The 24,681-nt window shown below is 43.2% G+C and overlaps 1 protein-coding gene across 1 annotated transcript; it reads left to right on the top strand.

Moving 5' to 3' along the window:
• The first annotated feature begins 1,367 nt into the window (after positions 1 to 1,367).
• On the top strand, positions 1,368 to 14,962 carry MYL10 (myosin light chain 10). The gene is made up of 6 exons (XM_036395022.2): positions 1,368 to 1,443; positions 4,122 to 4,197; positions 5,554 to 5,658; positions 9,107 to 9,185; positions 14,087 to 14,135; positions 14,864 to 14,962. Exons 1-6 carry the CDS (start codon positions 1,408 to 1,410, stop codon positions 14,960 to 14,962), a joined length of 444 nt encoding a protein of 147 aa, XP_036250915.2. The 5' UTR covers positions 1,368 to 1,407.
• The last annotated feature ends 9,719 nt before the right edge of the window (positions 14,963 to 24,681 follow it).

The following is a 24,681-nucleotide window of genomic DNA, read 5'->3' as shown; positions in this document are numbered from 1 at the left end:
ATTGAATTTGAACTTTCACAGGTTTTTTTATTTTGATGAAAGGAGACAGTAGAAGTTGCCTTCTGTTTCATGCAGAATAGCCCAAACTAAGTAAGACTAATTTTCTGTGACACGAGAACCAGGTGGGACTATGATAATGAAGTTTAAAAGTAAAAATGATAAAGAAAAAAGTAATCTGTCTGGAAGGGAACTCAAAAGGCATTGCAGCTCATTATCCTGCCCCAAGTAAGGATAACACTGTGGTTAAAACACTTCTGTAATCCTTTGGAATCACAGATTTTATTCTTTACTGCAGAACAAGAACTATATTGTCTTAGGCAAGCTGCTTGGGCCCTTATTCAAAGATATTTAATGAAGCCTAGTTCTGACTGATTTTTAGTGAGCATTAGATTCTTAGATATCATTGTAGCTCCTTCCCCAATCTTGCTCTGTCTCAGCCTCCAGACTTGAGAATGGTGATAAAAGCAGTCCTGCCCTTTCATTTGAGATGATTATCTTGAATATTAAAATAACATGGTCTGGTAAGGTACTGCACTGCAGTGCCATAGGTTGGTGCAGGAATAGAGGCTCCAGGAGGAGAAGGTGTTCCTGCTTGGGAAGGATTAATCTGTTCTGTCAGTGCTGGTCCAGACCAAGCAGATTTCTAAACATTTCTGTGTGAGTAGGAAATGATATAACTTCCCTTTCTAGTTCCTGAGCTGAGTCTTCATGCAGGGCCTTGTTTGGAGTCTGGCTGCCAGTCCCAGCATGGGAACTGGGAAGAAGGAGCCCTTGGAGGCACTTACCTGAATTCTGGAGTTTCTTGAGAACAGCAGGCTGGGAATTCTAGCTCATATCTTCAAGTGACACCACTCCACACCAAGGGCTGTCACCCCTGAGCTCTGCAGAGCCAGCATGGAAGGGAAGAGGTCCCTGTGTGACATGGCCTGGGATCCTTTGAGCTGGAGGTGACCCTGCCCAAGGAACAGGCAGCTCCTGGGGGAGCCAGCAGTGCACCAGGCAGGATGCTGGGCCACACTTTGGGTCCCTCACCTTTTTAAAGGCAGCACAGTGACAAACTGTCCTGGTTTGTCTGAGCTGCCAGGTCCCAGGACACAGCAGGGAGTGCAAAAAGCCTCAATCCGTTAATAAGGCAGCAATTTCTATCCCTTGTATAAATATATATATTCAATCTTATATATAAATCTAAATCTATCTGTCTATAAGATTGAATTTTAAAACCTTGGAATAACAAAGCACAATCCTCTTGTATTACTTGGCTGTGTAGTTTTTACCTTCTGTTGAAGATGTAATTTGTTTTGATGGGCGCTTAACAGACAAAGGAATATATACTTGATCTTCTTATTTGTATTACAGGCTCCCAAAAAGGCAAAGAAGAAGATAGAAGGCGGTTCCAATGTTTTCTCTATGTTTGAACAAACCCAGATCCAGGAGTTCAAAGAGGTTGGTCACTACTCTGCTGTTCTCTATAGTCTCCTGTTTTTGCTAATGAATAACATAGGTTTTGTTTGTAATCCTTATTCAATTCTCCATCTGCTTTAACAGAACACACAGTTGTTTTCTGAATCATCCCTGTGGTTTTGGCTGGTAGATCATTTTCCTTGTGTGTTTGTTTGTTCTTTCTTTCATTCTTTCTTTCTTTACTTCCCTCACTCACTCCCCTGTTTCTCTCCAGACTTATTTGAAAAGCACCCAAGCCCCCACCCCAAAATAAAGGAAAAGCATCATCTCATCCACTTCAGCCCTGATTCAGGAAAGCACTTGAGCACATGTTTAAAGTTAAGTGGTATTTTAAATAAGAATAGTCTTATGTGCTCAAGTATTGTCCTGAATAGAGATGCCAGGCTGAACCAGGGCTTTCATTACTGCTCTGTTCCACAACAGCAGAAGAAAATATTCATCTATGCCCTTCTAATGCTGCCCACACAGGAGAAATGAAAATGCCAAGAAGCCCTCAGCTTTCTCCACAAATGCCAATAAAACAAGACAACATGTGGAGATGAAGTAAGCAACTTTCAGCTCCCAAGGGATTGGTGTTCCAGGCACTGTAGGCTCTTTGACCGGTTACCTGTGAGGAGGTAAAACCGATGGGTGGCCTAAAAGCTGGAGAATATTAAAGACAGATAATCTGTTTGATGAGTTTCTGCTCTTTTTCTGTGGGGACAATCTAGAGAGTCCATGAGACCATCACATTCTGCACTGGTTTGTCATTTTAAATTACTCATTAATGATTTTTCCCCCATTTTTTCTAACTCGTGTCTCCAAAGCAATTTCCAGTGTGATAAATGTCTGCTCTTTTGAGTTGTGCTTTCACGTGGCTTTCAAGTGTACTTTTCTTGAGGATTCCCACCAGGAAAGCTCAGTGATGGACAAGACCAAACCCAAGGCAAGGCCTGGGAATATGACCCAGCTAAATTCATTTCCCCACAGTCAGTGGGAATGTTTGACTCCCTTCTCCCACTTCTCTATTTCATAGGAACCTCCATTTTATTTTCTCCAAGATGGCAGATGGAAGATGGACCAGCACAAAGAACTGGACAGAATGCCATTATTTCATCTTCTTTAAATATGATAATACCAGGAGCATTTCTAGGGGGATGGTGGCAGAATAATGGCAAAGGCATGAGGCAGTGGAGTGGTCGAGTGAAACCCAAAACCATGTTGTGTCTAAGAACTGCATATCTGGGACACATATTTCTGAAAACCTGGTTTGGATTAGAATATTTGTATCTAGAGATTTCAACCAGCTCATCAGCAAATGTTTCAGCGTTGCTGTTATGTTATTTAAAATTCATCCATTACAGTGCCTGATGCTCATCCTGTCTCCTGTGAGCTGCCTGGGTTTGGCTTTGCTCTTCATATCTTCTTTCTCTTTTTCTTCCCAATTATGGGGGATCACCATTTAAAGCAAGGGCAGAACATCTCTAAAGAGTTGGGATTAATTTTTTGTAAGGGGATGGTTTGGAAGGTAAATATAAGATTATGAACATAATGCTGAATGGAGCCTCATGGGCAAACTGGGCTGTGAGCAGTGAGGCTTTGCAAGAAACTGGAGGAGAAAATACCTGAAGATATGTGGAGATAACTTGTTCATGGGAAGAAATGCACCCTGTAGGGCAGCAGACTTTAAAACCCTGCAAGTTACTGCAATCTCAGGGGCACACTGTCTGAAGAAAGAATAATTCCTGGCCATTGCAAAGATACTGTCCCATATTGATGTGCCTGTCAGACAGATAACCAGCTTCAGAGTCATGCCAGGATCAGCAAATATTCCCCATGGCATGACCAGGGGAATTTCAGGTCATTAAAATCTTTCCAAATCAATGAAACATTATAAGCGTGATGGCAGCCAAGAGATGGACACACAAATGGGTAAACAGATAGATGAGCTGTTAGCTGGCTTGGTAAACAATGGTTAGAGCACACCAAGTCTGTGTTGGCTGAAAATAAAAAAAAACCCAACTGTTTTTATCTATCAAAAGTTAAATTTTGCCTGACAAGGGTATTTAAGGTCAGCACATCAGTGTCAGTCAGAGCACACAGTCTCAAAGATGCAGTGTATTGGAAAAGGGAAAAAACTTTGAATAAACAATCTTATGGAACTTACATTTCTCTGTACTTTTGAAAGTTCAGCTATCTCTGTGTGATGGATCATTCTAAGGCTCAGGAGGAATCGACTTCAGGTTGATAGCAGAGAGATATCCACAGAAATGAAATGTTTTACAGAAATATTTCAGCCTCATTCAAAGAATGGAGTATGGGGAAGGTATAACCACAGAGCAACCTCTGGCTAAATCTACCCTGACTAAAGCCTCCCTAATTCAAACTTTTATGGGTTAAGAGCTGAATGGCTGGAGCTGCCAGCATTGGCTTCAGCCCAATGCACGCTGCACTGAGCATTAATTTAGTAAGAAGAAGTTTGGGTGGGTTTAATTAAGCCCCTTGCCAAGATACAGTAATGTGTTGAAAGTGAGGAAAGTGCAATGATGTGGAGGAATCAAAGGAAGTTAAATATTCCTTTTTACAGCATGAATATCATCCTTCCATAGACTGATGTGTGTGACTGGAGCACTGTTCTGTGCAATGGAAATGGCAATTCCTGTTCCTTTTCCTTCCCACAGGCTTTTACCATCATGGATCAGAACAGGGATGGCTTTATTGACAAAGCAGATTTGAGAGACACATTTGCTGCACTAGGTAAACTAACAATTCAATACTTAAGAGATATGCTGTCTCAATTTCAAGCCCAGAAGAAAGGTTGGTATTAGAATGACAGTGGGGGGAGAAATGAGACACACAGGGGGCAAAAGGAAACCTGTTCTGTTTGACCTTCCTCCCTGTGGTGGTTGGGATCTCACTGCAGAGCTCCAGCTGGAAAGTGTCCTGAGCAGGGAGTGGAATGAAGGTCTGATCCCTCCCCTGCAACTATTTCAGAAGAAGCCCACCCAAACAGGGGTCCATGCCAGGCATTTCTGATTTGCCTCTGAATCCAGGCTTTTTCATCTGGGAGCCATGGAATATGCACTGATTAGCACTGCAGTCATGGACTAGCTGCCCCTCTGCCCACACAAACCCAGGAGGGCTTCATGTGAAGTTCTGTGCTGCTGGGAGTTTGTGTGGGGTGAAATGTGCATGTCATGAGATTAGGTATTGTCCATTCCATGGCTATCACAACCTTGATAATATCAAACAGATTAGAGCAAATCTTCCCAAGGAAAGAAAAAATTCAAGCCCTCATGATCCCAAACCTGGAGTTGTATCCTTCTTGCAGCATTTGAGGCTTGAACAGTGATGTAGGCATTTGGGCTTTTGCCATCTGGAGCTTATTAAAAAGAGCTTGATAAGAATCTTTAGTGCTCCCCGGGGTGGAATCAGACGCCAGCAGAGTCAGTGCAAGGAGCAGAAGCTCCTGAACTCTTTATTGTGACAATGAGGTTTGCAAACTTTGGCCTGTAGCTACTGTTACCCTGAAATATTTATTTCTTAAGGCCAAGTTCTGCTATCTTTCCTGTTCAGTGAAGCCTTTCAATGCCTATAAAGTACATTCACAGCAAATTACCACTCAATTTGAGGAGGGTTGCCAGGGTCTAAATTCTCATCAATAGGGCTGCACAAGGATGGGGAAGGGATCTCATCCATCTGCCCTCTACTCAGAGAGGTGTCTCAATATCCAGGAGGGCAAAGACTGAGACCTTGGATTCACTTCAGTCACTTTGATCTCTGTTATATTAATATCAGTGGGGCCCATATTTCACCTGAGGAAAAAAAAAAAAAAAGCCCCAACTCAAAAAGCATTTTATTTGGAAGTTCCCCTTCTCTCGTCCACTGCTGGCCATGTCTGTGTTATTTATCCTTCTTGCTCCTTCAGTCACCCTTTGATCTCAGAGCCAGCTCTGCCAATTTCTTTTTCACTGGGGTATTTGGGAGTTGTGTTCTACCATGTTATTAGCAAAGTTGCACAGAGCCCTGAGCTCCCCAGTGGGAGGAGATGAATGGGAACCGTTTTTTGAAACACAATTTGTGATTTATTATGAAAAATGATCTCTGCTGCAGGTCGTCTGAATGTCAAGAATGAAGAGCTTGAAGACATGGTGAAGGAGGCGCCAGGTCCTATTAACTTCACTGTCTTCCTTACTATGTTTGGGGAAAAGCTGAAAGGTAAGTACCTCTGGGGGATTGGAGAGGTATCTGTCAAAGATCCTCAGCACTGAAATATCTCAGCACCTTGCAAATTACAATAATGTCTCCACAGAACAGTGCTTAGAGGCAAGGAGGGATCTCCAGTTTTGCAGACAGAGGGGAAGAATGAAAGGCTGAGGGACGGTGCAGAGGACAATTCAAAGGTGTGATTTAGCTTACACAAGCTAACATGAAAGGGCTGAGTTGGGGTCCAGAAAGTGATGAAACCTCAGCAGCCTGGAGCACAGTGCAGGGGAGTTATTCACCATCAGAAGGCTCCTGGGCTGAACTCATGCTCATGTTCTAGTCATAGCACTCCCAGTATTAGCTGGTTTTAAGTTTTTTTTTAAAAACCCACCCTTTTTGCACTCCTTTGTCACATTAAGCAAACATGGGCTTCCCTCATTTTCTGCATTAATTGTAACTCCATGGCCCAGCCTCAGTGTCACTTGAGGTGATTTTGCCATGAGGTGAAGATTTCACGGAATAACCCTTAAAAAGATTTCACAGCATAACTCTTAACCCTTAATGGAGTGGATAAATTGAAATAATTAAATTTCAGTGGATTCTCAATGATAAGGGAGTGGGATTTCATTGCCCCAGAATATATAGGGAACACTGTGGGAAGTTCAGGAAATGTGGGTAGTAAATTTGCTGTGTGAGCTGGTAATTTAATCATGTTTCCTCTCCAGTTAATGGATGGAAACTGCAAGAGGGGGGTGTGAGGCCAAGACAGAACTCCAGTCATCTTCCTACAGGCATAAGAGAAAGGTGAAAGACTCCAAAGCAGGGCTGGCCTTAGCCAAGCACATTCCAGAAGTTTGTAAAAATAACTAATGAATAGAAAAATGGAAAAATCTGATCCTATCTTTTTAAAAACATTTATTGTTTGGTTGATGGACTCTGGCTTTGTATTGCTGAACACAATTCCAGCAAAGGGTTTTCTATGCTTGGAACAGAAAACAGAGTGGTCTGAAAGAAAGAATTCATGTAGCTGGTTCTGGAAGAAAGACACTCTTGCTAAAGAGGGCAGGAAGTCTGGGAAGCATGAGGGGTGATGGAGAAGGCTGACTGAGGAGGGGATTTTACTGCCCAGACATCAACCTGTGTGTGGTACCTCCACCAGGACATTCCAGGTGTCTTCTGGCAGAGTAGGGAGCGCCCTCCTCCATATTCTACCTCCTGGGATATGTGAATGTTTGTTATGGGGTGCCCTGCTGCCCATTCCAATTGTGAGCATGGAAATGAGCTCTTCCTCCTCTCCCCTCTTCCTCCTCTCCCCTCTTCCCCCTTGCTCCACAGAGTTGCTGGAGCTGGCAAAGCCTCTGGCCCTGCCAATCCTGTGGCCTAAAAGCAGAGCCAGCACAGGAAGGTGAATGGCAAAGCAGAGCCCTCTTGTCTGCAGGTTTCCTGTTGGCTACTAGCAAAGGAGGAGGGTTTTTTTTAATTTCCATTTGGTGAAGGGAAAATCACAGCTGTGCTTGTCATGCCCTTCTGGTTGGGTTTGTCATGCAAAGGAAGCAGAGCCAAAAGACTGCACATTCCCAATCAAAACTAATTGGGATGAAGAGCCTTTGTAGTGCAATTAGAAAGGGAGAAAGGGCTAGAGGAAGTGGATATGGCAATTTTGCAACACTCTTTATTAGCTAAGTACCACTCAGAGAATTTGGTGAAAGGTGCTTTCTAAGTAAAATTTGTTGTGCTATAATTGATTTCTGTCATAAAGGGGAAGCTGGGATTTTCAGGATGAGCTTTAGCTTTGTATGTTGAGATTATGATGCCAGATGAACAGCTAACAAAACTCGGTTTATGTTAATGCCAACCACATGGAGCTGCTTCTACAGGGAGTCAGAATAATACAATTTGTACAGAAAACAGAGATGCCGCACATCAAAGAAACCACTTTATTTACCAGCTAATCAATAAAGAATGCCTGCTGCATTGCTTCTCTTCAAAGCCAAAGTCCAAGGATATGACAGAGTAGAAAATGTAAAACACAGTAAGGAAAAAAAAATCCCCCCCACAGCGGTGACTACTTAAAATGCAGCCCTCTCCTCAGAGCTGGGGGATGTTTCTCTTCATGGGACAATCCAAACACTCATTAAACACCAATGCTCTTTGTATTGATCACAGATTCATGGCAGTTTGAATACACTGCCTACAGCTTGGCAAAAATAATGTACATGGCCATTGTGTGGCAAGGAGGAGGCCACATAGCCCGAGGTGTGTTCACTATTATATCCTGCAGGACCCTGCTAATCCTTGTGAAATCTTTCAGACAAAGCAAACTGTGAGGGCATCAGGAGAGTCTGTAGAGCAGGGAACCTTGGCTGGGTTCTGTTCTGGTTCTACCTCTGCCAAACTTTGAAACAAACTTTGAATCCTCAGCCCCTTTGTGTTGTATCCTTTTTTAATCACTCTTTCAGCATACCAAATAGCTTCATTTTGTCCATGGAATCAGTTCATCTGCTTGTAAATTTGGTTTCCTACAGTTACAAAGATTTGTATTGTGTATACTACGGGAATATTTTGAAATATTGGGGAATAGTCAGGAACAGAGTACACAGTGTATCTTTTGGTGTGGGTTGAAAATGAGTCGACTCAGAATCTGCAGCATTACAGAATAGTCAGAAGCCCCAGCCAAGATTAAGGCACTGTGAAAACGAGTCCCTGACACAAATGTTTTCCAGTCTAAAGAGATGGGATAGATAATGGAAGGAAGAAAAGGAAGACCATTACAATCATTTTACTGCTGGGAACAGAAGGACAGGGAGAGTAAAGTCATACCAAAAATCTGTGCCCAGCTAAGAGCAGAAGCAAAATCTTGTAGCCACAGTCTAATTCTTTAAACCATCCTGTTTCTGTAAGTAGCACTTAATGAAGAGACACTTAAGGGGAAGGGCACAGTGGGATTTAGGTGCAGATCACCATCTCAAATTGATCATCCTGTTTCCATTGCATTCCATTGGCATTTGGATTTTATGATGAGCTCCATTTCCCTTAGTGAGGGAAATAACCTCTTCTCTATATGGCCAAGAACAAGTACCATCAAAAAGTGTTTTTACAAGGAACGTACAGTGCAAGATTAAAGGAAGCCAGTGAGGGAAACAGTTTGTTATATTTTCATTTCTGAAAGCCACTAATCCTCTGGGTACTGATATTGGAGACCAGTTCCTGGAAGTTTTCTCTCCTGCAGACATAGAATAGATATGAGTTATTATTTTTAAGCTTCTGAGCATTGAACTATTCACCTCTATTGTTTGTCTGACATGACAAATGCTGCCGACTCAGGGAACCTTTGTCTTCAAACCCACAACTGCAGAATTCTCCATTCTGCACTGTTTTCAAGCGAATGTAATTACTTAGCAAGTATTCTGCAGCCAGAGAAATACATCCAGGCTTCTAAATTATATTTCATTAATTTTAGGCACGGACCCAGAAGAAACCATTCTGAATGCTTTTAAGATTTTCGACCCAGAAGGAAAAGGCCGCATAAAGGCAGACTAGTAAGTTTATTTCCAATCCTTTAGAAGAATAACAACAATAATAATAATTGCAGAGTTTTAAAGAACTGCTTAAAAGCTGCATTTTTCACAGTATTTTAAGAGGCAGAGAAACATTTAGCTTTGTAAGCCAGAGTTAAAAGTCTGGACTGTTGTATGAATGTATTTGTATACCAAAAAGAGATGTTATTGTCTTCAGACATTGCAAGAGCCAACGGAAATATAATCACATGTAGGCCATTAGATAGCCTCTTTTTGAAGGTCTGGATATAAATCGACACATGACTCTTTGTAAATTAACTCCATATGTAAAATTAAAATGAATGTCTGGTGCCTAACTCTCAGTGCTTGACTAAAATGGGAAAGCTACTCCCCTCTTTAAAAAAGTGATCAATTTAATTAACTCTGAGACATGGTTTTAGTGCTGGACGTTTTCCTTTTTATGTGTTTATCATTTGAGCCTTCTGCTTCTAGAAATAATTTGCTGTAAAATTCCACTAGATACAGTGAGAGCCAAACCAAATAATACTATTAATAATCTGGCAATTATTGTCAATATGGCTATTTTTAAATAAGGAGGAAGAACTCAATTTGTATTCATGTCCTGTTGCACCAACAAAGCAATGTAAAAGGACTTTAGGAGGTATTTGCACAAATGCAAACCCTCCTTGCACTACCAGAATGGTGCAAGCAGGACTTTCAGCTGAGTGAGATAAATGATATCAAATCAGGGCAGGAGATGAGGATATTGGACCTATTGCTCCAGAGAAGTGGTTTATGTACCTAGATTTATGCATATGTTTAAGTTTGTTCATATGCTGAAATTTCCTGGTGAATTTGGGGTCTGTACTTCTACTGCAGCAGCCATTTCAGGTGGATTTTATAAAGCATGATATGTATAGGAAATCTATCAAGGAACCATGAGTTACAAAATTGTATTTACATCAATTATTGCTGCTTATGTTGTGATAGCCTCTGACCAGAACCCCGTGGAGATTTCCATGGCATTATCTGCAATAATTGATGAAAGTTAGTTGAAAATGCAAGATTCATGTACAATATTTCTTTCCTTTACCAAGGTGGTTTTCTATGGCAGTACCCCAGTGGGTCTGAGAACTTTTGCAATATGCAAAATAAGAGACAGTCCTTTGAGTGAGAACTTCCAAATTAATTAAACACAAGTGGATGTAGCAATCAATCAGAAGGAACAGAGGGTTAAGAGTTGTCCTGATGGTTTTGAGGTTAACATCACCCAAAGAGCTTGGGAAGAACAGTCAGGGGATCATATCAGAAGTGACTCAAACAACAGAATTAATGTAGCCTTTTGCCAAATAGGGCAGATCACACAGTAGTGAAATCCCAGCCATGAAATACGAACTTCTGATACTCCAGAACCCACGAAATGTTATATTTCCCACCACTATCTGTAACAATATCCTGCATACAAAATCTGCAGCTTGCCACCCTGTGTCCAGATCTACATTCCTTGGATGCTGGAAGCCAGTTGGAGTTTGGGGCAAATTAGGAATGCAGTATCACACTCCAAAATGAAGATGAGAGAGAAATATTTTATTTTTCCTTGATGGAAAAGGTCAACCTTGTCCCCACCCCCACTGCACTGCTAACATTAGAAAATTGTTTTAGTTCATCACCACAACAGAGCATAATGTTTACTTATTAGACCCGAGGGTAATGTTGATCATTACAGAACAAACCATTAAATCAATTCTGTGGATGTCTTTGAGGTTTAACTTCTATTCATATGCTTCCAAAATGTAGACATTTGAAGTTTTGAAATCATTTTTCTGTTGGCTCATGCAGCCATTTCAATGCGACAGTTAATGCTAATAAATAATATTTCTCTGTATTAAAAAATCCTGGAATGTTTCTCTCAAAAACCAGTCATGCTGACCTTTTAATCAGAACTTCATTTTTATGTTCATGGAGTTAACATCCTTCTGGGGATTTTTATGTCTCTTCCCTCTGCGTGTTTTCACCTCTAGTCTGGAAATGACTCACTTAGTCCATGTGATGGTAGCTGGGATGGAGCCTTCTAACCTTTCCAGAAGCTCCAGGAGTTTATAACTTACTTCCAAATTCAATGACAGACTTTGTTTGTCTGCATCATTATACCACACATAAAACCCTTCCCACAGCATGATGTCAAAAAGAGAAAAAGCTCCCAGTCCCATCCTCAGCTGGTGTAAACTGGGGCAGTGTTTGGAAAGGTTGGATGATTCAGTCCCAAATGCCACTCGTGGGGCAGAGCGACTCAGGCCAACACCAACCATGCCTGATGCTGAGGCCAATGAAACTTTTCAGATTTGGGCCAAATGAAAATGGACCCAGGGGGATGGAAGAGGTCCCAGGCATGCTGGACTTTGGAGGTGTTTGGCTGAGCTGGAGATGATTCTCCCTGTAGCTGTAGAGCTCTGCTCCTTCCCACTCACCTGGTTTCCTCCAAGACAGCACTGTAGAAAGGGCAAACCCAGAGGAAAACCAAAAATGCCCCAGAGATTTCACAGATAATTTTTAAAAAGGCTTTTAAAATATCAGAATGCAACAAGATATTTGTCAGTGTAGAAGGAATTGATGTGAGCCAGGACAAGGGATAACATTTAGACTCCTAAGTCAAGGTAAATGGATTTTTTTTTGAGGGGGGGGTTTGGTTTGGTTTTTAGGGTATTTTTTGAGAAGAATATAAGATTTCTAAAGAAAACAAGATACAAAACCAAAAAAAGTACATAGTTTCTGGCTTTGGAAATGGTGAGTGTTTGTTTCCCTATAAAATAAATAATGGAAAATGTGCATGGATCCTTTAGTCAGTCCTTCTTCCTTGTGAGTGTGCCAGAGCCTACTGGGCTGTGCATCAGAAGATTATAATTAGATATTTGATCTTTTCTTTTCCCCTAAATACTTTAAGCATGTGAATAGAAGACACACAGTGCCCAGATCTCTTTTTAATTCAGGCTTGTTTGCAATGCAGTTTATTTGTGACTTCTGACAAAACTGCTCTAAGTGCTTCCTTCTATTCACCAAGCTCCTTCCTGGATCACACTTTCATTTGCATTTGCTAATTCTGTTTGTCCAGGGCATATATATCCAATAATCCATACATATCCAATATATCCAGTAATTTATGCTGAGGGGAATGATCTCTCTACTCTTGCAGCCACTGATCATTTGAGAATTTGCCTTCAAAAAATGCAGTCACATACCAAATGGCCAGAGGAACAGAACAGAAACAGAAACTTGAGACAAAGAGATGAAGAAACTTAGCTAACTACAGAGAATGGTGAAGTAATGCAGGAAAAAATATACCCAACAGCTTAAGTTCTGTCTGTTCCCAAAGCTTGCACAGATATATTCACACTTGTCCTTCTTCATTGTTTTCAATTGTCCCTTTCTGAGCTTCCAAATGTGCATTTATACCAACAAGAGCTGCAAAAGTGTCTGTGCCCCTGCCACAGGCTGGGATGTGTAGCATTTTCCTGGAAAAAAAATCACATTTGTCAGAGCTGTGAGTGCCATTGTAGCTTTGCCACCCAAACTGTTCTTCTGTCTGGGGGACTTTTCTCATGTGCAGAAAGGGAGGATTTACTGTTTTGCCTGAAGATCTGCACCCATGGTAGGTGAATTTTGCTCCCCTGCAAGTGTTCCTGTTCAGGCATGATTTCTATTATAAATAGTTTTAAATATTCCCTGTAAAAAGCAGAAAGGACTTCTTCTAGAAGAGCTGCCGTTCTCACTCCCCCCACAACAAATTCTTGAGAAAAACAGCCTTTTTTCAAATCCACAAACCAAACCAGATTTCTACATTTGCCTCAGCTTTTGTTTTTTTACAACAGACTGCTCACCTGTTATCACAGCTTTACAGTTTGTTTTACTGCTCCAGAGCTGTGTCTGATAATGTATAAATACATTTGGTAGTGACAAAAGGAGACAACTCTGCCTCTTCAGCGTGAATGAAAACTGTGAGATTAATATAGGAATTCTTCTACAGGAAGAGGAAATTATTGGTGTTATTGAAGGGATGTTTATGTGAATATAAGTGAGTTTATACTGGTGGATGTCCCAGCACGTGGTGCATGTGCTGCTCTCAGTACATGAGAAACTGTGGGAGGTATAAAGACATTTTATGTACAGGGGTTAGACTAGAAACAAAAATAATTCTTCCTGGCTTTTCTATTCACCTCTAAACTTAGGTTAAAAAAAAAAAAATTACATGCTCGACTGCCTTCCCACAATGGGTTTAAAACAGAGGGTAAATCAGCTGAGAGTCTGCCCCCAAAATATTCTCTTTGATGTAATTGCACGGGATGCAGATTGTGTGTGGGATAAGCTCCGTGTTCCAGTGCTGTGACTCCAGATCAAGACAGGGCACCGTGAAATACAGCAGGGCTCATGCAGCTCCACAGCTCCTCTGGGAATGGCTGCATGCAAATAAAGCATTCTCGGGTGATGACTGGCAATAGAGGCTCGAGTTCTCTTTCAAGTCCTCTTTCTCATTTCATGCTCTGTTCCTTTCATCCTCAGATTTTACAGAAAATATTCTCTCTTTTGGTTTTGTTAAGTGATCCAAACTTTAAGCAGCAAGTGAGGAAACCTACCATTTTAGGTTAAGATAAGCATACAAAATTGCTGTATTTCAATTACAGTAATAACCTTAAACAATTTTAAACCTCTATAAAGTGTCACAAAAGAGAAATAAGTTGGCAGAGCGAGGCATTGACACTGATGGGTGCCCACAGAAAACCTCTTACAATATCATGTAAGGATTAACAGCTCTAATTTATGCGGTCACACAGATTTTCTTTCATGCAACTTCAGGAGGGATCTTGCCATCTGAATTGTCATGTGCCATTATCACCCTTTAATCAGGTTATTTCGTTTTATTTGAACAGCATCAAAGAAATGCTCATGACACAGGCAGACCGGTTCAGTCAAGAAGAGGTAAGGAACTTTATTCAAAACAGGAATCCAGCTCCAGCTCCTGTTCAGCACTAAGTCCTTGCCCCTCTTTAAATGCATGGATTTAGCTGAAATCCAGCCTGAGAGGAGGTTGATGCCAGCTCTGGCAATTAGAAACAATTCAAAGCATCTCTTCTGCAGAGCTCCATGGCTAAATCAAAGTCAAACAGATTCTTTGGACTCCCATCCAAGGGCAAGTGTGGCCTATCTCGTGCTGCTCCTCCCCATGGGCAGCTGGGCAATTGATTTACTGGAGTCCAAGTGGGTTTGGGTGGGGACTGTGTTCTGGTTTCCATTTCTGTGAGTTACTTGGTTTGAAATCCAAAATGAGGTACTGACTTGGTGGTTTGTGTGAGACTGAGCATGGATTCTGCTGGTTGGGAGGAATTTAGGGGGACTTTACTTTCAGAAGAGGAGATGGAGTGGAGCTGGACTGTGAACAGAACAGAGACTGGACTGGACATTTATCCACCAGGGCTTACCTGGGTTTCAGGGAGAGAGCTCTTTTCAACAGGGAACTTGGGGATTCTAGCAGGACTTTATTAACCAGATATGTTCCAACTCTGGTTTCAACTTTACCAAACCCAAGGAAAACTTCTCCATGGTGGTCAAAGGAGCAGGGCAGCAGGGAGCTGAGCTGGCTGTAAAATGAAAAGCTGTTCATGTTGCTGTCCCACAGTCTGTGACACTTCTCTCTGTTTGCTTGGCAGATCAACCAGATGTTTGCTGCTTTCCCTCCAGATGTCTCTGGGAACCTTGACTACAAGAACCTGTGCTATGTTATCACCCATGGTGAGGAGAAAGACTGAGAGCAAAGAGAGGAGCTTCTCCTGAGGTGATGCACCCCCTTATTTCATGATGTTCTCATGTACAAGCATCCAGGATGTGAAACCACGTGGTCATTGGAAGAGAACCAATAAAAGAATTGAAAATAGATTAAAGATATTTAATGGTCCTGTTTTTATAAAATATCAAAATACCAATTTTGTGAGGGTTTTTCCCCCATCTTTTTTTTTTCCCTGTCAGTGGTTTGAAATGGAATTTTCTTGATGAACTGGTGCTTTTGTGATTTATTGACAAACCTAATGTTCACCAGATGGTCCACTGGGCACTGCAGTCTTATTTAACCTCTTGTCTTTTATCCATAAGCTCCATGTATTAATTGAGAATTCCTCTAGCTTATTGCACCAGGAAGAGTGTCTGGCAAATAGAATTATGTTCCATTCCACAGCCCCTAGCAATGGAAGTGTAAATAAAACAATCTTAAGTTCCTGTGAATATGCAATATGCCCTCCCCATCTCAGTGATGTGGCCAGTTCCTGAAACCACTTGACTCATTTGCTTTGGTGCAAAAGAGCAGAAATAGTGGAATATTGGCTGTTTTTCTCATGGTAAAGTTCACCTAGGTGCACTGAGAATGCAGGAATAATGAATTTCCTCCTTCAGAGACATCTTTATTATGTGGAGGAGGTTGTCCATGACACAACAGTAACACCTGGTATGTCACCTTTGGCCATCATCCTTGTGTTTCAGGTGAGACACACACACCAAGGACGTGTTTGGCCAAAGATCATCAAGTCTAGGGACAAAGAGGACAATTTGGGAACTGCAGCCCATGAAAGCAGATTACCTCTCACTTTTCTAATCCAAGAGCAGCCTGGGTTTTAAATGCCCTACAGTTTCTTGTATTTAGACTTCTAGGAACAGGACATATTCTGCCTATGTGGAATATTGCATGAACACTTCCTGCGTGGGAGGCAGAAGGATGCTGCAGCCAAAGGAAAACAAGCTTCTGCTGTTTTAACAGCTCATGAAAATGCTTTCCTTGTGCATCAGTGCTGCTGGAGCCACAGTCCCACAGACACTGAGAGGAAGAAACAAGCCACTTATTTTCTGTTTCCATCTTCTTATGCTTCGTAGGAAGAGAACTTGAGGGCAATGTGCTGAATGCTGCCCTCATCAAGAGGGGCAGAAATTCCATGAGAAAGCTCTAACATCTGCATGGTTCAGGGATGTGACATTCACCCCTACCTGCATTTTCTGCTGTTCCAGCAAAATCCTGCACTGTGCACTTCAGTAATAGAGAACAACCGGATTGAGAAGGCTCTTAGCACACAGAAAATTAATAAAATAAACTTCCCCTTGCCCCTGCGTGCAGAAGCTGTGTGAACATTCCTGCACCAGCACAGTTTTTCCAGTATGACAAGTTGATCCAAATTTTATCCAGTAGGAATTATCTCTTTTAAATATATCAGTGGACACAGCTGGGGCACAACTCACTCCTTTCCTGCAGGAATCTTGCTGAAGATGTGGACAAGGCTTTAACACTTCTTGCCACCTGTTCCTGTGAGAACTGAAGCATCACCCAGAGCTGTCCCTCCCAACACCATGAGCAGCCTCACTGGGCTTTGGTGACTCAGAAATCTCTTTGCAGTACAAGAGTCCACACAACCTGTCCTTCCACCTCCTGAGCTTTCCTGGACAAGCCCAGCTTTTACCATTGTTTTTTCTCCCCAGAATGTTTTTCCTCACAGGTCTATGACCACTGTCCATGGGATGGAGTTGTAGATTGGCAGTGGGAGGTCATGGAGATTGAGGATTTTCTGTTGGTACAATCAAAAAGGTGATTTACGTATTGAGCTTCTGCTTTAGGCTCTTCTGCAGACCCAAGCAAGTGACAGCTCCTCTCAGCAAAGGACTGAGCTGCTCATGGGGATGGATGTGGTTTCATTTGCAGACCTGATTTAGAAATGTTTTGAGAAGTGGGTCTGTAAAATGCTCTTTTGTGCACAAACACATGTACAAAGTGTAATGCTACCTTGCATAAGCCCCACAAAATCACATTTCCCACCAAGTGAGTACTGAGCTGCAGTCACTCAGGCATCAGATGTCAGACAGTGCTTATGGTTTTTACACTGTGAAGATTTCAGAATGAGGCTGAAGAGGAGATGAAACAGCACTCAGGCTTACCTTTGGCCTTCAGTCCAGAGAGATTTACTTTTTTTCATGCAAGCTAGTAGGCAAAACCTTGGATGATAATGCTCTTGAAAGATGAGGTCACACTTTTCCATCAAAGCACAGTTTTTGATGAGTCCTTTTTCATCTGTAGCTGTTGCATGACTTCTTCCAGTGCAGCTTCTGTGACTTCTCAGGCTGATGGGAGTCTGGTCTGAGCAGTTCCACATTTTCCCCTCCCTCCAGTCAGCACTAGGGCTCAAACACACACGGCAGGTGCTGACTGAGAAGAAATCTCTTTGCTCCCTAAATTTCCTTTCTGGACTCTGGGAGCTGACATCCCTCCCTCTTTAGCTCTGCCTTGTTTGGATCTTGCTGAGGTCACTTTACCTTGCCCTGCTGGAGGCTCCCTCACACCTGCAGATGGGGCAGGAGCAGGGAGCAATGGGGAGGATTCAAAGCAGGACCACCTGAGCATGGATTAGGTTGAGCCTGGCTTTACTATGAGGAGAGGTTTAGTTTGGATTGCAATTTTGAAGCAAATCACTTGATTGCTCTTACTTACCTTGAGCAACCTGGGCAACTTTTTTGGAGGAAGCTAAACCAGAGGCTCTGCTTGGAATTCAGTCCAAATTCCCTTTGGTTCCTGCTGGGACCAAACCAGGGTGCAGCTGTGATGCCCTGCAGCACCAAGCAGCGAAGAACCACCAGGGTGCTCCCAACCACCAGAGCTCTGCAGACCCTCTGAAGTGGTTTGTGGCTGTGCAGAGCCCCGGGTTCCATCTGACCCTAGGGTGCCTTCAGGCCTTTTGCAGTTCTGCTCCTTCCTTGTTGCTGCACTTTTATCTTGCTTCAAAACCCATTTCTTACTTTTTTTTTTCTGTCTGTTACCCCAGAATTATGGCACTTGAAGGGCAGTGCAGCTGAGGAGCCTGCTGCAGATTGCTTGAGGAGATCTTTGGACTGGGCTATGCCACCAATCTGGTTCTACCTTGGACCCTTGGACCGACATGAAGACAATTTGGGATTGTCATGCTTCCCCTTCTGTAAAGGGGAAGGACAAATGTTCAGATAAGCATTATGAAAATATTCAAGATTCAAAACAAGCCTGTATCAACCCCAATTTAATTTCAATCTCCACTTTCACAGGGGGACATAGGGCTGTGCTCATGGGGTTTGGATGCAGATTCAAATAACCAAAGGGAACAAAGAGCAACGATTAATTCCACAAAACAGATTTTCACCAAGCATCATTAAAACGATCAGATGGGAAATGAACTTGCATGAACCCTGGCAGTTGCTCTTCAGTGTCAGCCCTTTCACAAACAATTACTATTTGGATGGGAAAAAACAAAGAAGCAGGGTAGAATTGATAATGTATTTTATTAACTCTTGCAAGTTTAATCCCCTAAACCTTTCTGAAACCTTGTGAAAGGGGAGAGCAGCCTTTGAAATAGACTGCAGAGAAAGGTTCTCATGAGTTCCCCCAGTTTGTTGTTCTGCTTAGAGGCAGGATTGTTGTTACAAACGTTTGTCTGACCTGCCTAAACCTTGTAGGTAGCCTCAAGTCCAAAGCTAGCCTTAGATTTATGCATTTTTTCCCCCTAACCTAAATCTTTCTGTCTGCAAATTAAGCCAATTTCATCCTTTGCATCCTCTCTGTAATGACGTTAGCACAGTGGAAGCCTGTTTAGTTTTCTTTTTTTCAATAATCTTTTTCCAACTTTTCCTCCCAGTAATCTTTTCTCCACTCCTAATTTTTCTTGCTCTCTTTAGGATTACCTTAAATTTGTGTGCATTTTGTTTTTAAACATCATATGCCAACTTGGACACAAAATTCCAGAACCAGCAAGATTGGAATAATTATTTCAGAGGTTGGTTGTCTGTAAAAAGCCAAACAAACCAATGCCCCCCCCCTGTGATTCAGCAGCACTGAAGGTTATGAATGTTTCTAGGCAATGTGGGTAGAAGTTTATTCCAGACCTCTCTTCCTTAATAACTGCTTGGTTCTGATCCCCCTGTAGCTTCTTCTGTCTATCCCAGAAAGTTCCTCAGATCTGATTCCCTGTGCCTCTGTTACCTTGGTAATGTGCCAGCAGGGGTTATCTGAGGACATACCTTGAATTTCCACGAATGTTAACGAGGTGTAGATTGTCTGGAGCCTCCTTTTTCTGTTTGAAAACAATGCCAAGAGCGTCTGACATTTTCATCAATGACCTGGGTGATGGGACTGAGTGCGACAAATCATGCTCTTCCCAGCAGTGTCCATGCACAGGATGAGAGGCACTGGACATGTTGGAATAAGGAAAACCCCTTCAAACTCTTGGATTGTGAACGTGGTCAGATATCAGAACTGCTTGGCCAGATGGGTTGTGGAGCTCCCAAATATTGCTGGAGGTATCCCAAACCCAGCTGGATTTGGCCCTGGGAATCCTGATGCTGCTCCGAGCAGGAGCTTTGGTCTGGACAATCCCCTGGGATGCCTTCCCACTGCAAACCCCTGAGATGCTGATGTTACTGGTGTCAGCCCTGCTAGCACAGCCCAGGGGACACTGCCCTTGCTCTGGGGTGACACCTGATCCATCTGTCCTGCACTTTGAACCCCAGATCCCTCCTAAGCAGCCACACCCTGACCAGTTACTGACCATTACTCCTTGAATTTTACTTTCTTCTTACAGGTAACAACCTTCACTGATCTTTAGTTCCTTTTCATTGGTTTTCTACCTCCTTTAATTTAAAGCTGTTCTGAATTCCATCCTAATCCTCCAAACTCCACATAAACTGCTTTAGCTTATAGCCCATCATCCAAAATTTTTGTACGTTCTCTATTTCACCCTCCAAAATGTTAATATTGAGCAGTATCTGACCCTGGGACAGTCTCTTCCTTCTCCTTTTCCCTCTCCTTTGTCACCATGAAATAATTTTATCACTGATAATTCACATTGGACATGTTTTAACTGTACTCAGGGGCACTGGTCTTTTACCTGCCTGCAGCTACAAAGTTCTGCACTTTTGGGCCTCACCTCATTTTCTCCTCAATCTGTTTGAATTCAGGTGGTCACCAGCAGGATATCCATGAGCCACATCTCTCTGAGCCAGCCTGGGACAATGCTCTGCCCATGTGTGGAGGGACAGAATGTAAGAGAATAAAGATAGTGCAGAAGGCAATCTCACACCTGAGGAGTGCAGCTGTACCAATCACCAAAGATTAGGAACAGGCCTGCCCTTACTAGGCCACAGCTGTGTCCAATAAGAAGTGCTACAAAAGAGTGGGGTAGCTGGGTGAGGAGAGAGTTGGAGTTTGTTGGTTGTGCTGTGAAGAAGAAGAAGAAGGAGTTAGTGCTGTGAGGAGCTGCCTGTGAGCAATCACCAAGAAGGTATGGAACTTCTGCAATAACACGACAACACCCAAGGAGAGGAGATTTCCCTCTGTGAATGGGGAAAAAACAATTTCAGTCTAGTTGGGTTATGTGCAAGAGTAAATCCACTTGGATTCCTGGAGGGGACCCCAGGCTTGCACCAGGAAATCTCCAAATCCCATGGGTTGTGAACCCAGGACAGGGGTTCCCAGCCGGTGAAGGAGCACTTTGGGATGCTGGTGCTGTGCAGAGCTCTCTGTCCAGCTGCAGCATCTGAGGGCCCTTCCCTGCTGAGGAGCCCTTTCCCAAACTCAAGGCTTTGGGAGCCACAGGAAGGAGCCAGAATCTGGATCCTTGAGGGAAATGTGGGCACAGTATTTGAAACAGCAGTTTCCTGACATGCAGATCTGGGAAGTTTTATCAGCTTGTGGGACTTGGGGGATTCTCACAGGTATTGAGTTCACTTTGGCCACTTGGATGTGGTGGAGATTCAAGGAGGCTCCTCTCTGCAGGACTTCTGAGGCTGAAGGGAGAGAGGTCCTTGAACAGGGATGTTGGGGCATTTAAGCTCTCTCCTGCTTCAGCCCCTGCAAGCATCTGTCCAACCCCAGTGGTTGTAAAGCAGGAGCCCAGGAATGCTAACTCAGGTATTTAGGGTCAAGCATGGAATACCTCCTTGAGTCCTTATCTGGTGAACTGCTGCCATTTGTTACTGTACATTTCAGTTTAAATAATTGCTTAATGTGCCTGTTGACCTGAGGAACATAAATTTTTTTGCAAAATATATGAGCAAGCTTGTGTTTGGTCAGCTGCTTCAGCAGGAATACAGAGCTCAGATGCCAGGCCAGGCAGGAATTTTTTATAGTGATTAAAAGACAGCAGCTGCCCTTTCCGGGGTAAGATGACTTATTAAAAGTGAGGGGAGATCCAAACAGCTTTGTCCCTTTAAGGTTTGGAAGCTGCAGGTACCCCCACAGCTGTGATGAGTAGAAAGTTCATGACCAGAGAGTAGGGTGGGATGGGGAGAGGCTTCCTCTAACAGGCCAGAAAGAGATAAATCTCCATGAATTTCCTGCTAAGCCAGTGCCTTTAAGATATCAATGTAAAAAGGATGCAGATTAAATAGCAGCCAGAAAGGATTGGTTTGTTGTTGTTGTTTTTTTTTTTTAACTGTAGAACAGGCATTAGCCAATTTCAGCAAGGATCATGCCCCTCCCCAGCCAGGCTGAGAGTGCCAAGGCTGTGATAGAACTTAATGCTTGGAAAAATAATCCTGGTGTGAACCAAGTGCTGAAGCAGTACAAGTATCCATATTTTGTCTGGAATTGCAAAAAGCCTTATGGAAATACCAGTGATTTCTTTTTAAATTGGTGTTACAGTTCACCCAGCTTTGTACAAACAGGTAATGCTGACATACAGTGTGTTACTGCCCTGGAAAAGGTGGAAAAATCCAGTTTTGTTCCAAGGTGAAACACTTATGTGGCAGTGAGGCTGTCACAGCCTGGCTGCTGGCAGTGACCCCCAGTGTCCTCTCTGCTGTGGCACCAAATGCCACCAGGGTTTTACCTTCCCACACTGAGCTACAGCCACCAGCTGGGGGCTCTGGCCAGGGCCCCTCTCCCTGAGGTCAATGTGAGCTTTTCCACCTGCATTTTTACATTAAACTGCAGCCTCATGAGCCTGTGTGAAATAGTTTCAGGTTTGCCAAATTCAAATCCCGATTTGTTAAATGCTGTAATGCCTTTGAGCTGCTGCTGAAGACAACTGGCAAGTTTTTAATGCAACCTGTTTGAAACCTCTTTATTAGCTCCAGTGTTTCTGTGCCTTGGGAGATGGAACAGGGGGAGGCACCAGGAGCTGTCCCACAGCTGGAGCTCCTCCAGCCCCAAAGGTTAATTAACAGGGGGTGTTAATGCCAAGGGGCTGCCCTGCCCCAAGGGAGCAGCCAGAGAGGATGAGGAGGGCTCATCCCAGGGCTGCTCCATGTCCTGCCCTGTCCCTGCTCCAGCACAGCCCAGGTGGGGCTGAGCCCTTGGGGTCCCAAGGTAAGCTGGTGGTTTTTTCCAAGGAGGATTTTAATTAGGGGGTTGGAGGCCTTGGAACAGCCCAGGGATTGTGCCTGGGGAATGGGTTCTTTGGGGAGGAGGGACGGGAAGGTTGTGGGGGTTTTGTTGTTTTGTCTTCCCTTGGCTGTGAGTGACTTTCAGTGCCCTGTTTAGTCAGCTGTGGCTGATTATATAAAGAAACCCCTGGCTTTTCATATAGCACAGAAAGCTTATCACCTTTTCCAGCCACTACAACACTCATTAGAGGCCCTGGAAAAACAACCACCTGCTTTTACTGCTAGAGATCTCCTGTGCTTTGTGCTGCTGGGATGGGTGAAGTCCTGGGCAGTGTGTCCTCATGGCAGGGCCTCTCCAGGCTGCCTGACTGCGTACCTGGCTGAAGGAGGGAGAAAGAAAAAAAATCCTTATTTTGATTCCAGATGGATCCCTCTAGTTGTATTTAAATCTCCAGGTAAAACAGTGCAAAAAATGGAGCAGCAGAGCTCTCAAAGCCCTGCTGTCATTGGCTTTCCATGTTAGGACTGGGAGAAAAAGAAGAGGCCTGGGCCAGTTTAACTGCTGTGGGTATTGGTGGCATTTTGTGGGAGGGCTGATGTGAGGAACAGGATTTTTGGTGCTTTTTGTTGCATTCAGTGTAGTGAGGGACAGACCAGAGGCCACTTCAGACCTCTGAACTACTTCCTTGAAGAGATCATCCCTCCTCTCATGACCACGGTGTTGGTGGCTAAATTCACCAAAAAACTGGGGAGCATTGAATGTGTCCAGCCATTCAAAACTCCTATGGTATCACTCAGTGCTCTGTGCAAGTACCAAGGCATATTTCTTGAACTTTAGGTTAAAAATAAAGCCCCAGCACTGTGTGGGAGCATGGGGGGCTCTGAGGAAATGCCCCTCAGCCTTCCCTGTGCCCTCCCACCAGCCCTGCTGGCTCCCTGTGGGCAGAAAGGGGCAGGAATGGGTTTGGGAGCAGCTGATGGAGAAGAGGCTGAGGCACAGCTTCAGCTGCTCTCACCAAGACAGGAGCAGATGTTCCCAATAAAACATTGACTCCTCAGATGTGGGTGCCTGGCTGATAGCAAACAGCAGGAGGGCTCTGTGCTATGAGACCACAATGGAGGCTGGGGTGGATTCTCTTGTGTCTCATAAACACTTGAGTTTGGTGGAGCCCTCGAGTGCATCTTTGTCCTTCACCCAGCTGCCTGCACTGTGAAACCCACAGGAACTCCATATCTTTGAAAGCTCTCCCACTCTGTCAGGCTTGGCTGGAGTTTGCATGTGGTTATTAGAGCAGAGGACAGGCAAGTGCATGTTTTATTGTTCTCCATCCCCCCCAGTGTGCTTTTTCATGTGTGTGCATATATCCTGCCACTCCCAAATCAATTTGCTGTTGAATCCTTGCTTTAGTGTAATTTAACTGGCAGGGTTGGGAACTTGGATGTTTTCATTTCTTTTTCTTCTGGGTTGTTTCTGTCTACTGTTTTAAGAATATTCTGTTGCTCAATAACGGGAGGTGGAAAATGAAATCCCAAGATCATCTTTTAAAGGATGTTAACGACCATGAATGTAACCAATATAGTTAATAACAGTCCAGGCAGAGATGGAAGACCATTCCCTTCTTTTGAGTAAGGGCCAACAGAGCTTTCTGATTATCCCTGCTAGAGAGGGATCTGGATATTAAAGGATAAGTCATGCTAAGTATTTCCTTCTTAGACTCCTTATTCGTTTATGCCTACTGGGTTTTGTCATCTTTAAAGGTGTTGTTTAGCCTGGTTTGAGTTACTTTAAACCAAAAGTTTTAAAAGACAGCTCTTCAATCCATGGAGATGTTTGCTAAATCCCTTTATTAAATAGATGGTGTTTTTCATCTTTAAGCAACATTTGGAAACAAAAGTAAGAATTATTCTTAATTTGAAGTGTGGAAGGGAGGGATGAAGACTTCAGATTTCAGAAAGCTCTGCTTGGTGGAAGGGGTAGCATGTGTTTGGTTTTCTTTAACGTTTCTGATTTAAACATTGGGAGGCTCAACAATGATGTACCATGTTCATGGATCCCAGCATGGAGTTCTTGTGGGGGTGAAAAGAAATTTTCTTTCCATAAAGCAAAATCCAGTAGAAACTCCCCATATTTTACCCCTGGAGCAATGAGAAG

Source organism: Molothrus ater, chromosome 21, assembly GCF_012460135.2.
Source record: "Molothrus ater isolate BHLD 08-10-18 breed brown headed cowbird chromosome 21, BPBGC_Mater_1.1, whole genome shotgun sequence".
NCBI classification, from domain to species: domain Eukaryota; kingdom Metazoa; phylum Chordata; class Aves; order Passeriformes; family Icteridae; genus Molothrus; species Molothrus ater.
This window is presented reverse-complemented; position numbering and strand designations above follow the sequence as displayed.

Coding starts and splice junctions, on each gene's coding strand:
- MYL10 (XM_036395022.2), top strand. CDS start 1,408: ATGTTTGAACAAACCCAGATCCAGGAGTTCAAAGAG. Junction 1,444..4,121: donor AGATCCAGGAGTTCAAAGAG/GTTGGTCACTAC, acceptor TCCTTCCCACAG/GCTTTTACCATCATGGATCA. Junction 4,198..5,553: donor AGACACATTTGCTGCACTAG/GTAAACTAACAA, acceptor TCTCTGCTGCAG/GTCGTCTGAATGTCAAGAAT.